At 38.9% G+C, this 18,515-nt stretch overlaps 1 protein-coding gene across 6 annotated transcripts; it reads left to right on the top strand.

Moving 5' to 3' along the window:
• The first annotated feature begins 813 nt into the window (after nucleotides 1-813).
• ubtd1b (ubiquitin domain containing 1b) lies at nucleotides 814-15,966 on the top strand. 6 transcript variants are annotated; one of them, XM_066664740.1, is made up of 5 exons: nucleotides 814-861; nucleotides 1,372-1,545; nucleotides 2,746-2,997; nucleotides 10,310-10,537; nucleotides 11,182-15,966. In XM_066664740.1, the coding sequence occupies exons 3-5, from the start codon at nucleotides 2,913-2,915 to the stop codon at nucleotides 11,556-11,558; spliced, it is 690 nt and encodes a 229-aa protein (XP_066520837.1). In that variant the 5' UTR covers nucleotides 814-861; nucleotides 1,372-1,545; nucleotides 2,746-2,912; the 3' UTR covers nucleotides 11,559-15,966. The 6 variants fall into 6 exon arrangements, with proteins under 6 accessions (XP_066520837.1, XP_066520836.1, XP_066520840.1 ...); XM_066664739.1 differs by lacking the exon at nucleotides 814-861 and adding an exon at nucleotides 868-1,079; XM_066664743.1 differs by lacking the exon at nucleotides 814-861 and adding an exon at nucleotides 1,802-1,900 and having other exon boundaries at nucleotides 868-1,545; nucleotides 2,749-2,997.
• Nucleotides 15,967-18,515: the final 2,549 nt, after the last annotated feature.

Here is an 18,515-nt window from a genome sequence, read left to right as displayed (position 1 = left end):
ATATTTAAAAAAAATTATTGGCTGTATATATATATATATATATATATATATATATATATATATATATATAAATTAAACTAAACCATGTTTATAAACACAGTTTAATAGATAATGACAAAGTAAAACAAATACTAAATTTAGCTGTTTTCTGTAATATGTTTATTGTCAGATATCTGAATCCCCTCTTCTGTTCATTCATTCATTGTAACTCTTATCCAGTTCAAGGCGGGGGTAGGTCCAGAGCCTACCCGGAATCACTGGGCGCAAGGTGGGGACACACCCTGAAGGGGGCGCCAGCTCTTCAATTCATATATTCATTAATCCATTCACACATACATGTCATGTAACTAGGTCATTCTTTACAGGGAGGCCGTGACTCCGGGCCCTTATCGACAGCTGGTAGGTGTGGATCAGACACAACAGTGCTTCTGGAATTTCTCCTCAGTGTCAATGCTGGACTCAGAATAGGCCGCCTATTTTTAAATCACAATGTTTAAAAACTCGAGTAGCAATGCTGTGTCTGATCCACTCGTACCAGCACAGCATACACTAACACACTCCCCCCTCAGTGTAACTACAGCGCTGAGAATGATCCACTACCACATCACACCTGCTCTGTGGGGGTCCTGACGATTTAGGAACAGGATCAGAGGGGGGTATCAAAGTATGCAGAGCAACAGATAGATTACAGTCTTTAACTACAGAACTAAAGTGCAGCAAATTTTGTAATTATAATTATCAGGTTTCACCGCACACTTTTGTCAACACCTAATTCGTCCAATCGCTGAAGAGTTCTCACGTTTCGGCATGACGTAGACATATCGATTCTGCGCATGTGCTAGAAGGCAACGCCAAGTAAAGGTAATAGCGATTCGCACTCGAACTGGGACTAAAGGAGAACTCGGAAACATATGTTTTTATCTCGAAAACAGGATCAACCAGCGTTGGACACGCACCTAGAAAACATGTAGGGGCGGTTATGATATTAGTAATGGCGACCGTTTGTCCGTAGACTGGCTTTTGGAGGAGTGAAAGTGGAGAGCTAACCGAGCTGTAGCTCCTCTCTTGGCGGAGATAAAGTAAGTTTGTGAAGAGGAAAGTGGACTCGGAGGCGAACTATGCCTTAAAGACACTTAGAGGAGACACTGGTCCATTTCTCGAGCTCTGCTTTCAAGAAATAGAGCTTTAATCGAGTGTTTTAACCTTTGTTTCTCGATTTAAGATCGGTTTATTTAACCGCCTCTCATACGAACTTAAGAAACTGGAGCCTGGCTCGATTTAATAGTCATTAGAATCTGTTTTAAACTTGTTTCTTCGTCGTTTTTTGTCCACGAGAGAAATCAACACATCGAAGTTGTTGTTTCTGTACAGGAACAAGGAGGCCAACGTCTGATATTTCGAACAACAACGACAGCATTCTGCTTCTGGCCTTCTGAGTAAACTTACTACAAGTCTGTACTTGTAGACTCCTAGAATTGAAGACTTGCGTGTACCTGAAGTCTTTAAAGTTTTGTGCAGATCTTCCTGAGATATTCCCTTCCTAAGGTGAGCCCAGTAAATCAACCACCCTGCTTTAAAGGACTGTTAGAACCTGTAATATACAATATATTGGAATTGTTAGCATTTGTATGAATTATAACACTAATTGAAAGTATATGTTAATAAATTAACATTTAAAATGAAATGACCACCACTTTTAATGTGTTATTTTAAAGGTGCAATCGGCAACTTATTGTTTTTTTTAAGTGGTACAAATAAACTGTGAAATACAAAAATTATTGTTCTTAATGTATTATTTTAGCGACATCATTTGCCAGAGTGACCTATGTGCCTGAGCAAACCTGCTTAGATAGGCATACAGTGCACCACAGTGGTTCAGCTACTTGGCCACCAAGGGGTTGTATGTCTTGTTTTTTGACTAATGCACTAGTTCACTGTTGCGTTTGGAGATGTGCGACCTTTGGTGGTTAGATGGGTGTAATACAATAATAAAGACAGGCACTGGCTGCTTTGGTGAAACTGTCTAGTGCACCTTTAAATAATTAAAATCACTTTGCCAATTAAGAGGAACCTGTGCTTAATAGTGATACAGTCATTTTCTGTAGGTCACTTTAAGAAAATATCTGATTCTGATTGTTGATTTATTTCATGAAGGTTTATGTGTTTGTAGTGCATTGTGAATTCTCATATTAATTAATACGGGTTAATGGAATATTTAAATATAAGTTAGGTTACGATGCTGAAAAGCACCGACCGAGATGAGGATGTTGCTCTATTCCTGCTCCATAGGGGGGTAACACTGACTTATTTTGTCTGTTTCGGATCACTTAAGGTGCAAATGTCTCCAAACTCAGGAGATGGCTAACTGCATTAGTGACAGTGCTACAAAACTAAACAACTCGAGTTACACATGAGTTTCTGTGGGAATTTAAACAGTGAATAAACACTTACAGACAATTTACACTTCAGACACAAACAACCAACAGTCATTATTCTCCTCAAACACACCGTTCCATATTAAAAGAGATCCTGAACGTAAACAATCCAGAGAGAATTGTTTCCTCACAATCGTAGACGTCCCCTTTAACTGCGCATTATCCCTGATGGATAAACTGGTAAATGAAGGCAATATTAAAGCATTAAAATCCTTTGCACTAATAAAATAAACACATTAAGAAATGTATAACATGCTTTAACTCATTCTTAAAAACATTGAACTGAAACTTTCACTGGTTTCTTTTTCAGCAGGAGAATAAAAACAAAGGCACCATCATCGCTTCAGCCCTCATTTAAATCTCTTAAACAAGGTTTTCCTGTCTGAGCGGGCACAGTAACATGCAAACGTCCGGGTCCTGACTTTAGCTCCTGATCAATAGCCGGTGAATAATGTGGCTTGTCTTTATCTGACCATCATGGGAGGATGTGTGGGGAGAGAACAACAGGGATCCCGAGGACAGGGATCGTCTCGAGGTGGCAGGAATCAGAGAAAACGTGGAGGTGAGAAATATTCCTTATTACAGGCATCATCCATAAGTTTGTTAATGTATTTCCATGTTTAAATGGTTAAAGGTGCAGTCATTCATTGTCTACATTGACTCAGCTTTATGTTAAACTATCTCCTAGTGGCCTGGATGTGTCAGAGATTCAGTTACCAACCTGCTTTATACAGGCGCTGTTAGCTGTGCCCTGTTTACTATATGGTGAGCTATTTTGGTGTTCCGCAGTAGTTTCCTACAGTGCACCACAAAAAGTAGTGTATAACCCTTGTACACTAGCAGATTGCAGATTACCCAACATCCACTGCTTTGTTTGGTAAATAATCTACAAGGGGTGGTTTCCTAAATCACTCAGTACCCTCCTGTATTCAGTTCTCTATAGTAGTACACTATATAGAGTATAATGTTGGGTATAGTGAATAGGGAGCCATTGCTGACACGGGTGATGTGAGGTTTATACACTGCCAGTAACTGATCTGGTTACAGTGCCCCCTTTTGAGGGGGTGGGATATATCAGGCTTTGAGTGAACAGTCAGTTAACTCTGTGTTCTGACCTGGTTCTATCAGAGCGGAGTTAACTCTTTCAGCGGTGCGTGTTCTGACCCGGTTCTATCAGAGTGGAGTTAACTCTTTCAGCGGTGCGTGTTCTGACCTGGTTCTATCAGAGCGGAGTTAACTCTTTCAGCGGTCTGTGTTCTGACCCGGTTCTATCAGAGCGGTGTTAACTCTGTGTTCTGACCCGGTTTGTACAGATTTGTAAAGTCAGAGGAGCAGAAACTGCATTTCCGACAGCTCAGTATCAAAACGCACATGATCTGTGTTCCTGTTTCGTTAGTGTTTAATCATCCAGTCAATTCATCATCAGTCTGTAAGTTGAACGTTGTTTGTCAGTCTGCCTTGAGCAGGGACTCTGTGTCTTAGACGTGTGTTGTCATGTCCCCCCTCTTGGCTATGTTTATAGTCTCACCACGGGAGAATTGTTTTTTTTTTTTTTTTTTTTTTTTTTTTTTTTTTTTTTTTTTTTTTTGGGTGTCTTATTTATTAATATGCACCAAAGATGGTTGTTATACCTGTTTTGAGAGAGTTTCTGGGAAAATAGCTGTGAATATAGCAAAGCATATTGAGTATATTAAATAATAAATTATAAAACAATAAAATAAGTAAAGGCCTGAACGATAATTCTCTACTGTTCCTGTTAATTCTAAAAGAGAATTCCCTTCTTCAATATACACTATATGCCAAAGGCACCTCTATTTAATAAAAGTAGACCACAACAACACACCAGTACACGATGAGTAAACAATGCTAATGTTATCGCAGCTGTTGTCATGGTTTCCAAAGCCTACTGTTCACGTTAGACGACACCAGACACATTATGGCGGGGAGCTGTGGGAGTGGAAAACCAACAACGTACTAAAAAGCCAGTGGAGTTGAGTATTGTTAAAACAAAAACAGAATGAACAAACAAACTAAGCATATTGCCACTTCAGTTTTAAAATCGCAGTGTTCGATAATATCCAATATCATCCCAAGGCAAGTCTAGAGGGATAAAAACCCCAAGGTGGGGTGGTGTTTGTGGTCTACAACTTATCTTCCAACACCAGCACCTGACCTCACTGATGGCCATCAAATTAGACCAGAAAGGCCATGTCAGACCAGACCAGGCTACGTTCACTTGTTGAAGATGTGATGCTGGTGAAGATATGTTGTGTGGTTTGAGTCATGTCTAGCACATGTTAAAGGACATTGTGATGGTGAAGTAACTGCCAAAAACACCCACAGGAAACTGAACATTGCAGGAGTTATCTCCGCTCACAGCAGCGGAGGCTTTAAGGGCCGTGTTCTGGACAGAGATAAGACTGTCGTCTTTCAAATGTGACCAGCGTTGTTCGTATAGATTGGCTGTAAGTTTCTGTATAACACTCTTTTTCCTGTCTGTGTGCTCGAGCTCAGTCTGAAGAAGTTGTAGCTCTTTGTTTGAGGTTTAACCTCTCCTTCTCTCTCTCAGGTCGTAGTGTGGAGCAGGTTTAACTTCATAATATTAATGAATAAAATGAACCAACTCATTGTTGTTACCGTGTTTGTGCTGGAATTAAATTTAAGCTTTAATTTTATTTTAATAAAATTGAAATAATAATTTTAGTGTAAATGTAACGTTTGCATCAGTACAGTACAGCATTAATAAAGGTAGATATTGTATTATTAATTAAAATAACATTTTATTTATAACATGTAATAACAGGACAGAGACCTCTTTTTGGTTGTTTTATTACTGGTTCTAATACACCCTTTAAAAAAAGAGGGTTCTTCAAGGGTTCTTTATTAAATGGCATGTATAAGCGTGCGTAATTTTTTTTTTTTAGATTGGTGGAGAATGTTGTTTGTGGTTCTCTATAGCACCACATAACAAACTGGGCATCATAGCAATAGCAGAACCGTTTTGACTTTGTACAACTCACTCTCCGTCGAGTTAAGGAACCATTTCCTCATGCAACAAACCATTTCAGCAGGAAGGTGGGCCTATATAGTACCACTGGTTCTAAAGCATTCTTTGTGTTTTTCTTGTAGTATTCAATTCAAATTGTCATATTACTCAACAAAAAAATGAAGTACGCTCTTAAAAATAAAGGTGTTACAAAAGGTTCTTTGAACGATGTCATAGAAGAACCAGTTTTGGTTCCATAAAGAATCATTTTTGTTGATATGTTCAACGGGTAAAGAACTTTAGGATTCAGAGATGGATTTTTAAACCCGTATAAGGTTCTTCACACTCGCATCTCTTAAAAACATGGTTCTTTATGGAACCAAAAGTGGTTCTTCTATGGCATCACTCAAGGAACCATTTTTAGCACCTTTAATTTTATGTGTAGTGTGTAAACAGCGAGTGAAGCGTTTATTGGGTGCTGCATTCGTTCTGAGCTCCATCAGGAAAAAGCTGCAGAAGACTGTGATGGGTTTGTTCTGTTCTTGGGAATAATACTGTGTCCAAAAGTCAGTGTGAGTGTGGGTTTAAACCATTTACTGATGGAGTCAGTGTAAGTGTTTATGACCATAGCGTAGTAATACTTCATTTATTTTGTCATTTTTAATACTATACAAGTTACCATAAAACAAATGTTTTGTTACACAACAAAGCTTTAAAATATATTTGTACGCTTAATACCATACCACAATATGGCTATAAAGATACAAGCCCATATCACAGTTTTCCCTGATCATGATACACCGATATAGGTGATTAATCGTGAAGCCCTCACTGAGTGTAATCCTTGTTTCTGTCTGGAGTTAATTCTACAGACGCTGAGCAACTCATAGCTGCTCCTTTGAGCCTTAAAGAGCTGCTTGTGGTTTTGGGAGCTCTGTGGAGGAGTAGTCGTCTGTGTAGAAACAAGTCGAGTTGTTTGGGCCCCAGAATGAGGATTATGGGTAACCACCAGTATTTGCCTCCTTTGTTGTGCCTTGAAAGGGCATCACGAGACAATGCCCTGTGATCGAGTGCTGTTTGTCATTACGTCCTCCGTGGCTGTAAAATTCCAGAGCAGTATATACTCCAAAACTGTCAATAAAACAAGCCAAAGTTCCCATCCAAACTGTGCAATAAATTAGGGATTGTGACGATGGGTTGTTTTAATATTGGAGTCAGGATAAAGCTGTCATACTCTCTCACCCTTCTCCATAGTGGAACACAGTTCTGTTTCTTTGTGACTTGCTTTGGTACGAGCCCCACAGCTGTGTTCTCCCCCTGTGTATACAGCCCTGTTCAGAACGCCTGCTTTCAGCACCTGTTCCTTTAAATGATAATGATCCACTCGCTGTTCACCCCGACCCCGAGCGCACAGCAGTGAGGAGAGAGGAGCAGAAGCTCAGGGTTTTAGCTGTTTTTGCTTGGTTCTCTTTATTCTCTGTTCTCGTTTTCTCCATTTTTACTCAGTACTCTTATTTCTCAGCGCTCGTTGTGTCTGTTTTGCTGTGTCTTTCATAAGACGTCTCACATAAACACGAGTCCAGCACTGTGATTGCACAGACTCAGATGAGGGGGTGGGACCATTCTAAAGTCTGTGCAGTCTCAGAAGTGGAGCAGAATCCGAACGACTCGTTTCATTCCGTGTTTTCAGACTTGGGGCACACAAAACTGACTTTTTTTTTTTTTTGTCTTTCCCCCCCTCCCCCACAATGTGTGGGTTGGTGGACTCCAGATTCTCACACATGAATGTGAAGATGCACTAAATAAGGTTTTTTTTTTTTCATATGTCCTACTTGGACCTTATAATTGGACCTCATTTTTTAATAAAGCAGGCTATCCCAGTGTTTTACTGCATTGGTTTAATTTTTTTAATACTGCATTGATACCTTCCCACTGTGAGTTAAATGAGAAAGCAGAGTAAATCCTCCACCGTGTCCTGATTATGTGCTGCATCTAAGCTGCCCACACTATAAATAATTTGTTTGGATGAAAGGTGACCTTCTTAAACCCTTGGTAACAGACAGGCGTCCCTCTGTCACTATCCATGGGTGGGGAAATAAACTAGGTATGTATGATAGGGCAGAAAAATATCTTCACAATACTAAACATTTTTCTGATATATGATTTTCTGATACATGAGACACCTTTTAAACAGCACTAAAAACATCATGCATGCATTTTTATTCAGCTACAATCAGAACCTTTTAAACAAGACCAAGCGAGAGCTGGACGCTGCTACAAGGAAAGAACAAACTCTACTGAACTGATGACGAAGCTGTGTTCAGTCCCAAACAACAACACGCCAATACACCATGAGTAAACACCTCTTAATGTTACCGCCGCCGTTGTTGTGGTTTCCAAAGCCCACTGTTCCCCACTGAGACGGGGTTAGAGACGACACCCGATACATTTCAGGGGAAGCTGTGGAAAGCCAACCAGGGATCAGAATCCATGCAGTCGTAAAGCGATGGGACTGCTACACCATCTTAACATAGAACATACAATTTTGTTATGGTACCCACAGTATGTTAATCATGTTTTTTTTTTTTCTCCTGAGTTTTCCATTTATTTGGTTCTTTATCCAATTTGGCCAAGAATTTGAAATTTGGTGCATCACTAATAACGATACATTTTTGTCTCCTCGTTCAGAGACCCGCACACGCCTCATAATACGCTTAACAGCACTTTGTTATATTCTCTTCCTGGAAACGGAAGTCCTGAATGACCTCGTCATGTTTATAAGACTAAGCTTTGCATTTTGATCTGGAGCTGGATCTTATCAGTTCACATACAAATGGGTGGGAATCCTGGTTGTTTTTTAACCCGACGCCTGAGACCAAGCCCCGTGAAGCCCAGCAGCGGTTCCCTGTTACACAAAGCAACGCTTGTCTCTGCTTCGCCAGTATTTACAAATGTGTCCAGTCTGTGGTTTTTCAGACGGATCAGGCTTGTCTAACCTTAAAGCTAAATTCCTATACAGTGGTGGTGAATAGAACCAGGCGTTAAGTGTCTTACATAACTTTCCGAAATGTATTGTTATTTTTAAAAATATAAATACATTTGTTCATCCTCATTTTTGCTGAATTTTCTCTTCGATTTTAAGTTGCGTTCCCCTGGCACTGAATCCCCCCAATTGTTTTCCTCTGTGGGCAGTGATGGTGAAGAGGGGGTAGACCCACCCACCAGCCCAGAGAGCGTGGCCAGTTGTGCTGTCTAAGACTCCCAGTCACAGATGACTGAAGCATCACCTCTATCCAGAGGTAACTCTGAACATAAACATGTCTTCTGAGTTGTAATTTGGAGATTTAAAGAGGAAATCCAAAGATCTTTGAGAAATACAATCTAAATTGTATTTGGAGACTCTTTCTTAAAACAACGTCCCGCTCATCATCAGCGTTTTCATAAACATTCGATCTAGAGGCAGTTCCATTCACCACCACTGTGTACAAATCTCTGTCAGTTTTTCTAAAGCAATTTTAAGCATCCTTCATGACATTGTTTATGCATCAGCAGCTTAATTCTTGGAATGTTAAGAGAAATCTTAGGTCAAGGATGCATATTCCACTTGCTTTAAGGAGCCCTGTGATCTTTTTGGTTTGGGAAGATGTAAAAAAAAAAAAAAAAAAAAAAAAAAAAAAAAAACAAACAAAAAAAAACCTTGTAACAGTCTTGTAGCTTTGTCCTCAAATCAACCTTGTCCATAAATTCAATAAGAGTTTTATGGACTAGAAGCTTCATATACAAAGCTGTCATTCTGTAGATGGCTGCATTTTGCCAAACAGACATGGGACTTAAAGAATGCCCCAGACAGTCAATGATATATTACTTTATTGCACACTGTGGTGGGCTTAGCATGTGCTGTTTACTCCAAACAGGGACGCTGTTGTCTCCAGAGCTGTTGTTGGCTGTGGATTTGTCTGGCTTATTGTCTGTAAGCAGCATTGTTTGTATATTGTCATATATGTTTATCCTAACCGTGCTGTTATTGGGAGTGTCCTCCATGTGCTCAAATCAACCACAGACTCAAGAAACTTATTATTTGATGTTGAAGCTGTTATTAAATGCTGAGATGATGCTGTATCTGAGGCATGTGGACAATATTTTTGTGTTTGTATTTATTTTGTGTTTGTATTTGTGACCCTCACAGTTCAGTGACGAGGCTTGTGCTGTAAATATGCTCCAGTGTTAAAGCTGGGATATTTTCTCTAATGTCGCTGGGAGCTTGTTCCTCTCTTGTTTTCTGAGCACTGTTTATATTTGGGGTGTGATTGTGCTTTGGCTGAAACCGTTTTCTCTCAGCGTATACATTTGACTTCTTTTTGTTCAGTGTCATCTTAATTGGAGCCAAAACACAGCACGTTCAAACCACAGCTGTGTTTTTCTTTGGTACGAGTCACTCGGTCGGCCTCTGCGTTTAGGTTCTCCTCTATGTGGCAGATAGGGGGCAGAATACAGTGACCACAGCTTCTCCCCCTCCAGGGTGTGTTCCCATCTTACCCCCAGTGATTCTGGGTAGCATCCGGACCCACCGCCACCCTGAACTGGATAATGGTTATTAATATACAATTAATATACTATTATTGTAGTGGATTTTGTCATTGTTATTATGTTTGTCAGAGTAGTAGAGAGTAGATGTTAAAAAGGGTGTTAATGATGTAACTTGAGTTGCGTCACTGATATAAATAAGTCTGTTTCCCAGCCTGATTGTGATTGTAAAATGTAATTAATACCGTGTTACATTTTGGCCAGATCATTTAGTCCTAGCCGAAATGAATTGCTGCCCCTTTAACCTAAAGCTACAGTGAAGTTGTTCCCCTTATCACAGACATTCTTAATTTTGCTCCTCCAGCTCGTAACGAACCTCTGAAGAAAGACAAGCCTCGGTGGAAGAGCGACTATCCCATGACAGAGGGTCAGCTCCGGAGTAAAAGGGATGAGTTTTGGGACACAGCTCCGGCGTTCGAGGGTCGCAAGGAGATTTGGGACGCCCTGAAAGCAGCTGCTGTAGCTCTGGAGTGTAATGACCACGATCTGGCGCAGGCCATAGTGGACGGAGCCAGTATCACACTGCCACACGGTGAGAGAGACAGTGATGTACTTTACATTGATTTATACACGACTGAATCTAGACTGGATTACGGAGATTTAGCCAGTTCCTTTTTTTTATTGATTTCAATCAGTTCAGTGAGCACAGCGGTGGATTAAAGGTGCAGTCAGTCTTTTTATTAGCCACCCATAAGTAGCAAAAAATATTTATCAAAGAGGTTATCATTTTACACTTCTTTCATTTTTGGTTTGAGGATAAACACATAAACATCTTAAGCTACTTTTTGTTTTGGATGTGGGTGAATTAAAAGAATACTAAGTAAAATTCTGCATTTCAGTTTCTGGGATCCAATTGCAGAGGGGGTGTATTTCCTATCCTCCTCTAAGGGTTACATAGTGCAGTTTCTGCAGAACTGAGCCCAGTGGTAGCATCGACAGAGGCACTATTATCCCTGTTACAGCTCAGGGCAGCATCACAATGATTTTGAAGCTGTAATTTTAAGCTAAAATACTACATAGTGTTTCTTTAATTTGAGAAATCAAAATGTATTTGTGCATTAAAATGCTCAGACATTTTTTAAACGGCTACGAAGGGGTGGCATTCCCTTTTATATGTTTTTCGTGTTAAAATTCACAAGAGATTTTGTTCCTACTTAAATTTTTGTCCTGGTACAGGATCCCTGACCGAGTGTTACGATGAGCTGGGTAACCGTTACCAGCTGCCCGTGTACTGCTTGGCGCCGCCGGTCAATCTCATCACAGAACGCAGCGAGGACGACGCAGCAGAAAACACAGAGCCACAGACAACGTCCAAGAAAGAGTTTCAGCTGAAAGTCCGTCTCTCTACCGGCAAAGACCTGCGGCTAAACGCCAGCATGGCTGACACCATCGGGCTCCTGAAGAAGCAGCTCCAGGCCCAGGAAGGTATCGACGTGGCTCACCAGCGCTGGTTCTTCTCAGGAAAACTCCTCACCGACAAAACCCGCCTCCAGGACACCAAGATCCAGAAAGACTTTGTCATTCAGGTCATCGTCAACCAGCCCAACATCTAAAGTCAAGCCATGTTCAGACCTTGGACTGGAAATGTTCAGAAAAATCTTGTGCAGAAGTTTGAGAAATCCCTGGTCAGATTTAGCTCTGCATTAGATTATAATAAACAAAATAAGAAATTTCTACCACCACAAAGTAGCAAACAATATTTATTAACCTTCTTCTTTAGCTGCAGAAGCATATTACTTCATAGACACTGAATGAACCAGTTTATGGTCCATAGAGAGGGTCTCCCACATCAGGGCCGTCATGTTTAAACAGGCCACTAGGTGTCAGTATAATTGCTGTAACATAACGTGAAGAATCAGTATAGGAAATGAATAACTGCTCCTTTTAAATGTGGCAGTTTGCTTCACATTGTCTGTGTTTACTGAACGTAACAAACTTGAGGAGGGGAAAAAAATATAAACTGTGCCATAACTTTTGCACAGGCCACATGCTGTATTTAAATTTGTTTCCCCATGTTAAATTCAGCGTGTGCAGACGTGTGGACTCTTTTGATGTCACTTATTTTGATACTGGGGGTCTTCCACAAAGCGGGATTTCTCACTGAAACAGATAACTCAGTCTAGTCTAACCAACAGAAGGAGAGGTAGGAGATGTTCCTATGGGACTTCCGTTGGGATTAAGTTATCTCGCTAAGTTTGAAATCCAGCTTTGTGGAATTCCTCCCAGAGCACAGACCTTCACACAGAACTCTAGCTGTGGACCTTGCAAAGGATGTAGCTGTATATTTCTTTACTTCCTTTATTGATCTTTAGTTTTTTTTTTTTTGTTTTTTGTTTTTTTTAATTGGATCAGACACCACATGCTGCTTTCATTGTTCTTTTCTACAATCAGAAACACATTTATAAAAGAGACATCTCAAAAAAGAAGAAAAAAAAGTATTGGCAAAACATTCAAAACCAAGTCCATATATCTGATATTTCTCATAATTATATTGTTGTAAAATTCTATATTTATCTCATGGATTTTTTGAAATTTCACCCGGTCATTCATCGTCATCAGTTCCCGTTAGCTGTTCGCCAATCAAACGATGCCTCCAACTCTGGCGGGGTGAGGACAACCAATTGCTTCCTCTGCGACACGTGAGGTCGCCTCCTGCCTGATGTCAGGACAGTGCTGTAAAAGTATATTACACTCTGAAAATTTATGGGGTGCCTAGTGGTTGCTTTAAGCCTGGTGTTGCTTTAAACCACTGAAACACTGAACATTTTTAAAGTTTCCAAATATATGACTCACAAAGGCCTATTTATATTCACCCTTTTTGTGATGTCACAAGCAGACTTACATTTATTCATGTTAGGCTGGCAGCAGTTCTATCCCACCCACGTATGCTATATGGTGTGGTTCATTTGCATATATCAATCTTAAAGGCACAGTAATGAAACTCTTCACTAGTTGTAAGGGAGGAATGAAGGTCGTGGGAATATTAATTAAGAACATATGTGCGTGCAACTTTATTCAGGTGTCCAGGAAAACAAGTCACATAAAATAGAAAAATAAGTTTAAATCATTAGGTATTTTCACATCAATCTCATATTGAGAAATATTAGAAAAATTGACTGGATCTTAGATATTTTACTTGCTAAAATGAATTAGCTGGTTTCCTGTTTAAGAACAATGAGCTGAATTTACTGTGGACTCTTATCAATGTTTTATACAGAACCCGGTGAAAGTAAAAGTGGATCTGTCTGTGTGTCGTCAACCTGTGAGACCTTCCTGGTGAAAAACTCAAACAAAAAAACCTTTACCTTCCAAGTGCCAATATGAGGAACAGCTCTGGAGGAGAGAGCACGCAGTCCCTAGACTATGCATCTTCTGTGAAAGCCTGAAATTTGGAGGAACCTATTCTTTTTTTAATTATTATTATTTTTGAGAATATGACAATTTCAGTTGCGCTTCATTTGCACAGTTGAATATAAGGATTGTGCGACTTAAAAAAGAGAAATAAGAGATTTCATATATAGATGCTTTCAGATCAAAACCTTGTACCTTTTATTTTGAATGTTATCTGGAAAAAAAACAGTTGCTCTTTACATTTAATGATTAAATTAAAAAAAAAACAATAGAAATGGTTCAAATTTTCTTGGAATGAAACCTTTTTTCAATAATCCCCCTAAGCCTTGTAGTTCTACACAAATTTGCATACATTTCTAACCCATAAGGCTACAGTGTTCTGTAATTAATGCATGATTATGATCATGTTTTCAGATTAGGTATCAATAGAAATCTTTCAGTTGCAAGTCTAGTGGTGGAGCAAGAATACTTTATGTTCTGTAACGTCCCCAATTTGGAGAAGCAAGGTTTTTCAAGTCAGTGACAGTATTCTCATTGTTCTGGTTGTTTCCGTCTATGTGTTGATCTTAGTCTGGTGAGCAATATAAACCTTTACCTCTTGGTAGCGGCTGGACCCACAAAGATGTTCTTGGTAAACTGATATTCCACTTTTGTAAAATCTCAAACACTAACAGCCCAATTTGACTATGCAATTTACAGTTGTGTGACAGCATCAGCCTCCTTTCAAGTTTAAAAAAATCATTATTTCAGTCTTAGTACACCCACTGTCAACATAGAAGCCTGTACTTTCAGTAAAAACCTCACAAAACTGTTAAACTTGAGAGACACGTCACAAACTTGCTGTAGTATCGGGTCTTAATCCAGTGCATACCACTTAATAAATAAAGGCTTACTTATGGCCATCTTGCCATGAACCTGTAAAGATTTATGATCAACTTGTAGATTGGCTGCCTCCTAAAGGCTGAATAAAAGCCAATAAATAGGGATCAAACTAATTTTACCTTCCTTTCATATAATATTTGTATTCATTTACTTGTAAAAGGGGAATTCCTCCAATTTTAGGCTTGTGATAGTGATAGAGAACTAAATATTAAATACCGGTACCTGGTCTCAGCAATGTTCTAACATCTAGAACAAAGGCTTCCCTCACTGCAGTACTCTGTTTTAAAGAGTGAAGAAATTCTGAATGGAATAATCCAGTGTTTGAGATGTAAACAGAGTGGTTTGGTGTGAGACGGTTGATTGTAAAGAACTTTTGGACTTTCTTTACAGTGGTGTTGAATGCAGCCAGGTGGTGATACGTTTTCTTTGGGTGTTGTTTTGTCTTATGATGCCATACATTCAGTGCAGCTACTTGAATGTAGGACTTCTGTCAAAAAATACATTTAAAACCTTTTCAAGAATCACAGACATCAGCTGTGTATTCATAACAGTATCATTTTATGTATCAACTTTGGGTGGGAAATTTAAAGATGGACAGCTGGTTCCATTCACAACCACTGTTAAAAAATTCCCACTCATTAATTTTCCCTTTAATGGTGCACTATAAAACACAGCACTCTGAACCAATTTGTTTACTTCTCAAACAGAGAACTATGCAGAATATTATAAAAAAAACTGTAAACTTCCCCTTTAACAAGAGGCAGCATTGTGGCTAGCTGCTAAACCTGTTTGATGGCTCCTAATTCCCCTCAGCAGAATCTAAAAACGTTTTTGTTGTGACAACAAATTACAGCAAACGTTTTGTTTTTAACTATTTACCCTTTTAGGTTCTTGACAAGTATTTTTTTTTTTTTTCAAATAAAGCACAAAAGATTTGCTGTTAGCCTTCGCTAATGCTAATTTACGGCATTATCATACAGATGCCTAATTAGTTATGTGGTATTTCTATTGAAAGAAATTGGAAATGAGGTAGTTGATTTTAAAAATATCTGAGATGAATAAATATTTAAAGGGTGAAATTAATTAAATTTGAACTGCCCTGGTAGCATGCTAAGTGGTTTTTCTAATAAGCAATGACTAGGGCAGATTTTAGATTCCTCCATGAAAATGGGATCTAATTTTTTTAAAAATAGTGAATAAAACTCACAAATAATCAAAAATGCTTTAACAAAGGCTTATTTTATATGTACTGTATGTTGTTTACGTGTGACTGCTAATACAACTGAGGTAATATGAATGGTAGGCCCTTAAAATGCAGTTTGTTTTTGGCTGTTTAAAATATAAATCTCTGTCTAAATGCTGTTTTCTGGAATTTCAAGATGTGGAGTGGCCTCCAAATTCTGAACAGAAGGACGGAACAATAGCCACAACTATTTCTTTTTTTTATTTTCTAGTAGCTTTTTCCAGACACTTTCTTCTTCCAAATGACTCAAAAGCCATAAAACTCAAGCCTGCTCTTGTGTGTCTGCGACTTGAGGGGAAAAACATGCAAATAATAAAAAAAAATAAAAAATCACCAGAGAAAATGTATGTATATTGAGATTTTGAAAAAGTGCAAATGGTATAGATTTCATATATTTAGTAATTCATGTGTTTTTTTTTTCTTCTCCCAAGTGAACATTTATAAACTTTTATTTTGTTTTCTCAAAAGACTATTTGTAGATTAAAACGGACATAAAAGAAATATGTTCTGCAATGAATCTTCTTGTGTTTTTTTTTTTTCTTTTGAAAATGGGTGATGTAGTTCAATATATTGCACATTGTATTTATACAGAGGGATCAGCCACAAGATTATAACCACAGATGGTTACAGTGGCCCTTGTTGAGCGGGGATTTATCAGGCAGTGGGCAGTGAGTTGTTGTAGTTGATGCTGGAAGCAGGACGAATGATCAGCAGGCTCTAAGTCTCTCAGGTTTGTGTTCATTGTGTTGTGTGCAGAACCGTGTGATTGCTTTCCAGCTTTCCCTCTTCTGGAAATTGTATACCTTAGTTTACCAGTTATAGAAAACGTAGAAAAAGGGAATATTTCTTTCTGAAAATATCAATCCTGTCGATTTTGGGCCGTCACACAGAAGTGATGGGCGAATGCTGTGGTAAAGGGGATGGAAGTTCCCAATTTGGACAAAGAGATCTGAAATCTAGGAATTTTAAGTGTACTGATATGTACTTTGACTCTAACATGTTTCAACTTGCCTCTAACCCTTCTGCTGTTCTGAGATAACGCTGCCATCTAGAGGCGTTAAAGAAGACAGACAGGCACTGGACCTATTGGGGACATAACAGCTGATCAGTTAGAGTTGCAGATATGTGGAGTGTTTCATCACTGATCAACCACTAAACTATAACTGCTACATTTCTATCAAGGTGTGTGCAGATTTTGTCCCTAGAGATTGATCATGTGGCTTGGATTTGAAGCTTTGGAGCCCTTCGTAGTAACAAACCTGATATTAAATAATATATCACACTGTTAATGTGCCTTTTGAACACTGCTGGATCTGTGTGTATTAGCCGTAAAATAAACCAGCTTTAAAGACGTTGCACTCACAAAGTATTAACATCCACTCCTTTTGCTTGTGATTATATGCACTAATCAAATATGTTACCAGCATACAGTCATGTTTCCATTGAAAACACAGCATTTCTCAGACCCTCATATCTGTCACAGTGTAAACAGTGCTGTTTATCTGATGAGGACTCTTGTGTGGTTGTTATGGGTTCAGTTTTCTCTAGGTTTCTTTTTTTTTTTTTTTGGCACTGCTGTGTTTTTCTTTTAACCTTCCCCTCTTAGGATTTAATATTTAAATTAGACATCAAGAGCAGAGAATTTAGAATCACCAGAGTCTGTCCAATCACAGCACTGGACCCGTGTTTATGTGAGAGCGCAAGACGAAGTTAAACGCGGCAAAACAGACACAACGAGTGCAGAGGAATTAGAGCACTGAGTAAAAACATAGAAGAAAGAGAACAGAGCGAAAACGCCTAAAAACCAGAGCTTCTGCTCCTCTCTTCTCACTGCTGTGCGCTCGGGGTCGGGGTGAACAGCGACCTCAACAGCGATTCTCATTTAAAGGAACAGGTGCTGAAAGCGGGCGTTCTGAACAGGGCTGTTTACACAGGGGGTGAACACTGCTGTGGGGCTCGTGGGGTTTGGACCAAAGCTGGTCACAGACGTTTCAGAACTATGTTCCGCTGTGGAGGAGGAGGTGAGTATGGCACCTATAATGGCGAATTATCTTATATCGCCTCCTCTGAAATAAAGCAGTTTTGACATGAAACAACTCCGGTAAAGTTGGTTTCATATTCGCATATTCAGATTTCTTTCTTCAATAGCTCTCAAACGGTGCATGCAAATGACTTAATACTTGCAAAGTATTGTTTTTGGGATCCAAGACAAGCAACTACAATTCAGTTTATGTTAGAAATGTTTGCCATTAAAAAAACACGAAATATATTGTTTTCTATGGGCTGCCGCAATCTCCGCGAGAGCTAAGGGACCGTTTACAAACTACACTACACAGTAAAAACGAAGGTGACGAACCTCACACATGATGTGTACTACATCTCTTACCTTGATAAATTTAACCATTGCTGGCCCGTGGTGATACATTTTTCATTACAAATTTCAATAGCTTTTGAACCTTTGATGATATTGTTTCAAAACAAGTTGTATTTGAACAAGTGCAACCCACATGACATACTACACCTCTTATTTTGGCAAATTTAACCATTGCTGGCCCGTGGTGATACATTTTTCATTATAAATTTCAATAGCTTTTTAACCTTTTATGATACTGTTTCTAAACAAGTTTTATTTGAACAAGTGCCACCCACATGACATACTACACCTCTTATTTTGGTCAATTTAACAATTAATGGCCCATAATGATGCATTTTTGAGAATACATTTCAATAGCTTTTGAATGTTTATTGAAATTGCTCAGAAAGAACATGTAGCTGTTTGAATGAAGTAATGGTGGGGTAGGCAATAATTTGAGCAGCTTTTTTAACAGGTTTTAAAATATTTTTATTGACCAACTGTCAATATTTTGCAGAATGTAAGTATATACACACAAAACAACAGCAATAGTTATTATCCAAAAAAATAATAATTTCAATGTAAAAATTAAGTTGTCTGACTCATAAGAGACATAACTTTTGCCAGAGGTGTACATACAGTAGGTGTATGCAAAACGTTGGTGTTTCCACAGGATACATT

This window comes from Hoplias malabaricus, chromosome 3 (genome assembly GCF_029633855.1).
Source record: "Hoplias malabaricus isolate fHopMal1 chromosome 3, fHopMal1.hap1, whole genome shotgun sequence".
Classification (NCBI taxonomy): domain Eukaryota; kingdom Metazoa; phylum Chordata; class Actinopteri; order Characiformes; family Erythrinidae; genus Hoplias; species Hoplias malabaricus.
The sequence above is the reverse complement of the archived record's forward strand: the minus strand, read 5'-3'. Positions and strand labels throughout refer to the sequence as shown.

Excerpts from the sequence above, each read along its gene's own strand:
- ubtd1b (XM_066664740.1), top strand. The coding sequence starts at position 2,913 with ATGGGAGGATGTGTGGGGAGAGAACAACAGGGATCCCGAGGACAGGGA. Across the intron at positions 2,998-10,309 it reads GAATCAGAGAAAACGTGGAG|CTCGTAACGAACCTCTGAAG; the intron begins GTGAGAAATATT and ends TTGCTCCTCCAG. Across the intron at positions 10,538-11,181 it reads CAGTATCACACTGCCACACG|GATCCCTGACCGAGTGTTAC; the intron begins GTGAGAGAGACA and ends GTCCTGGTACAG.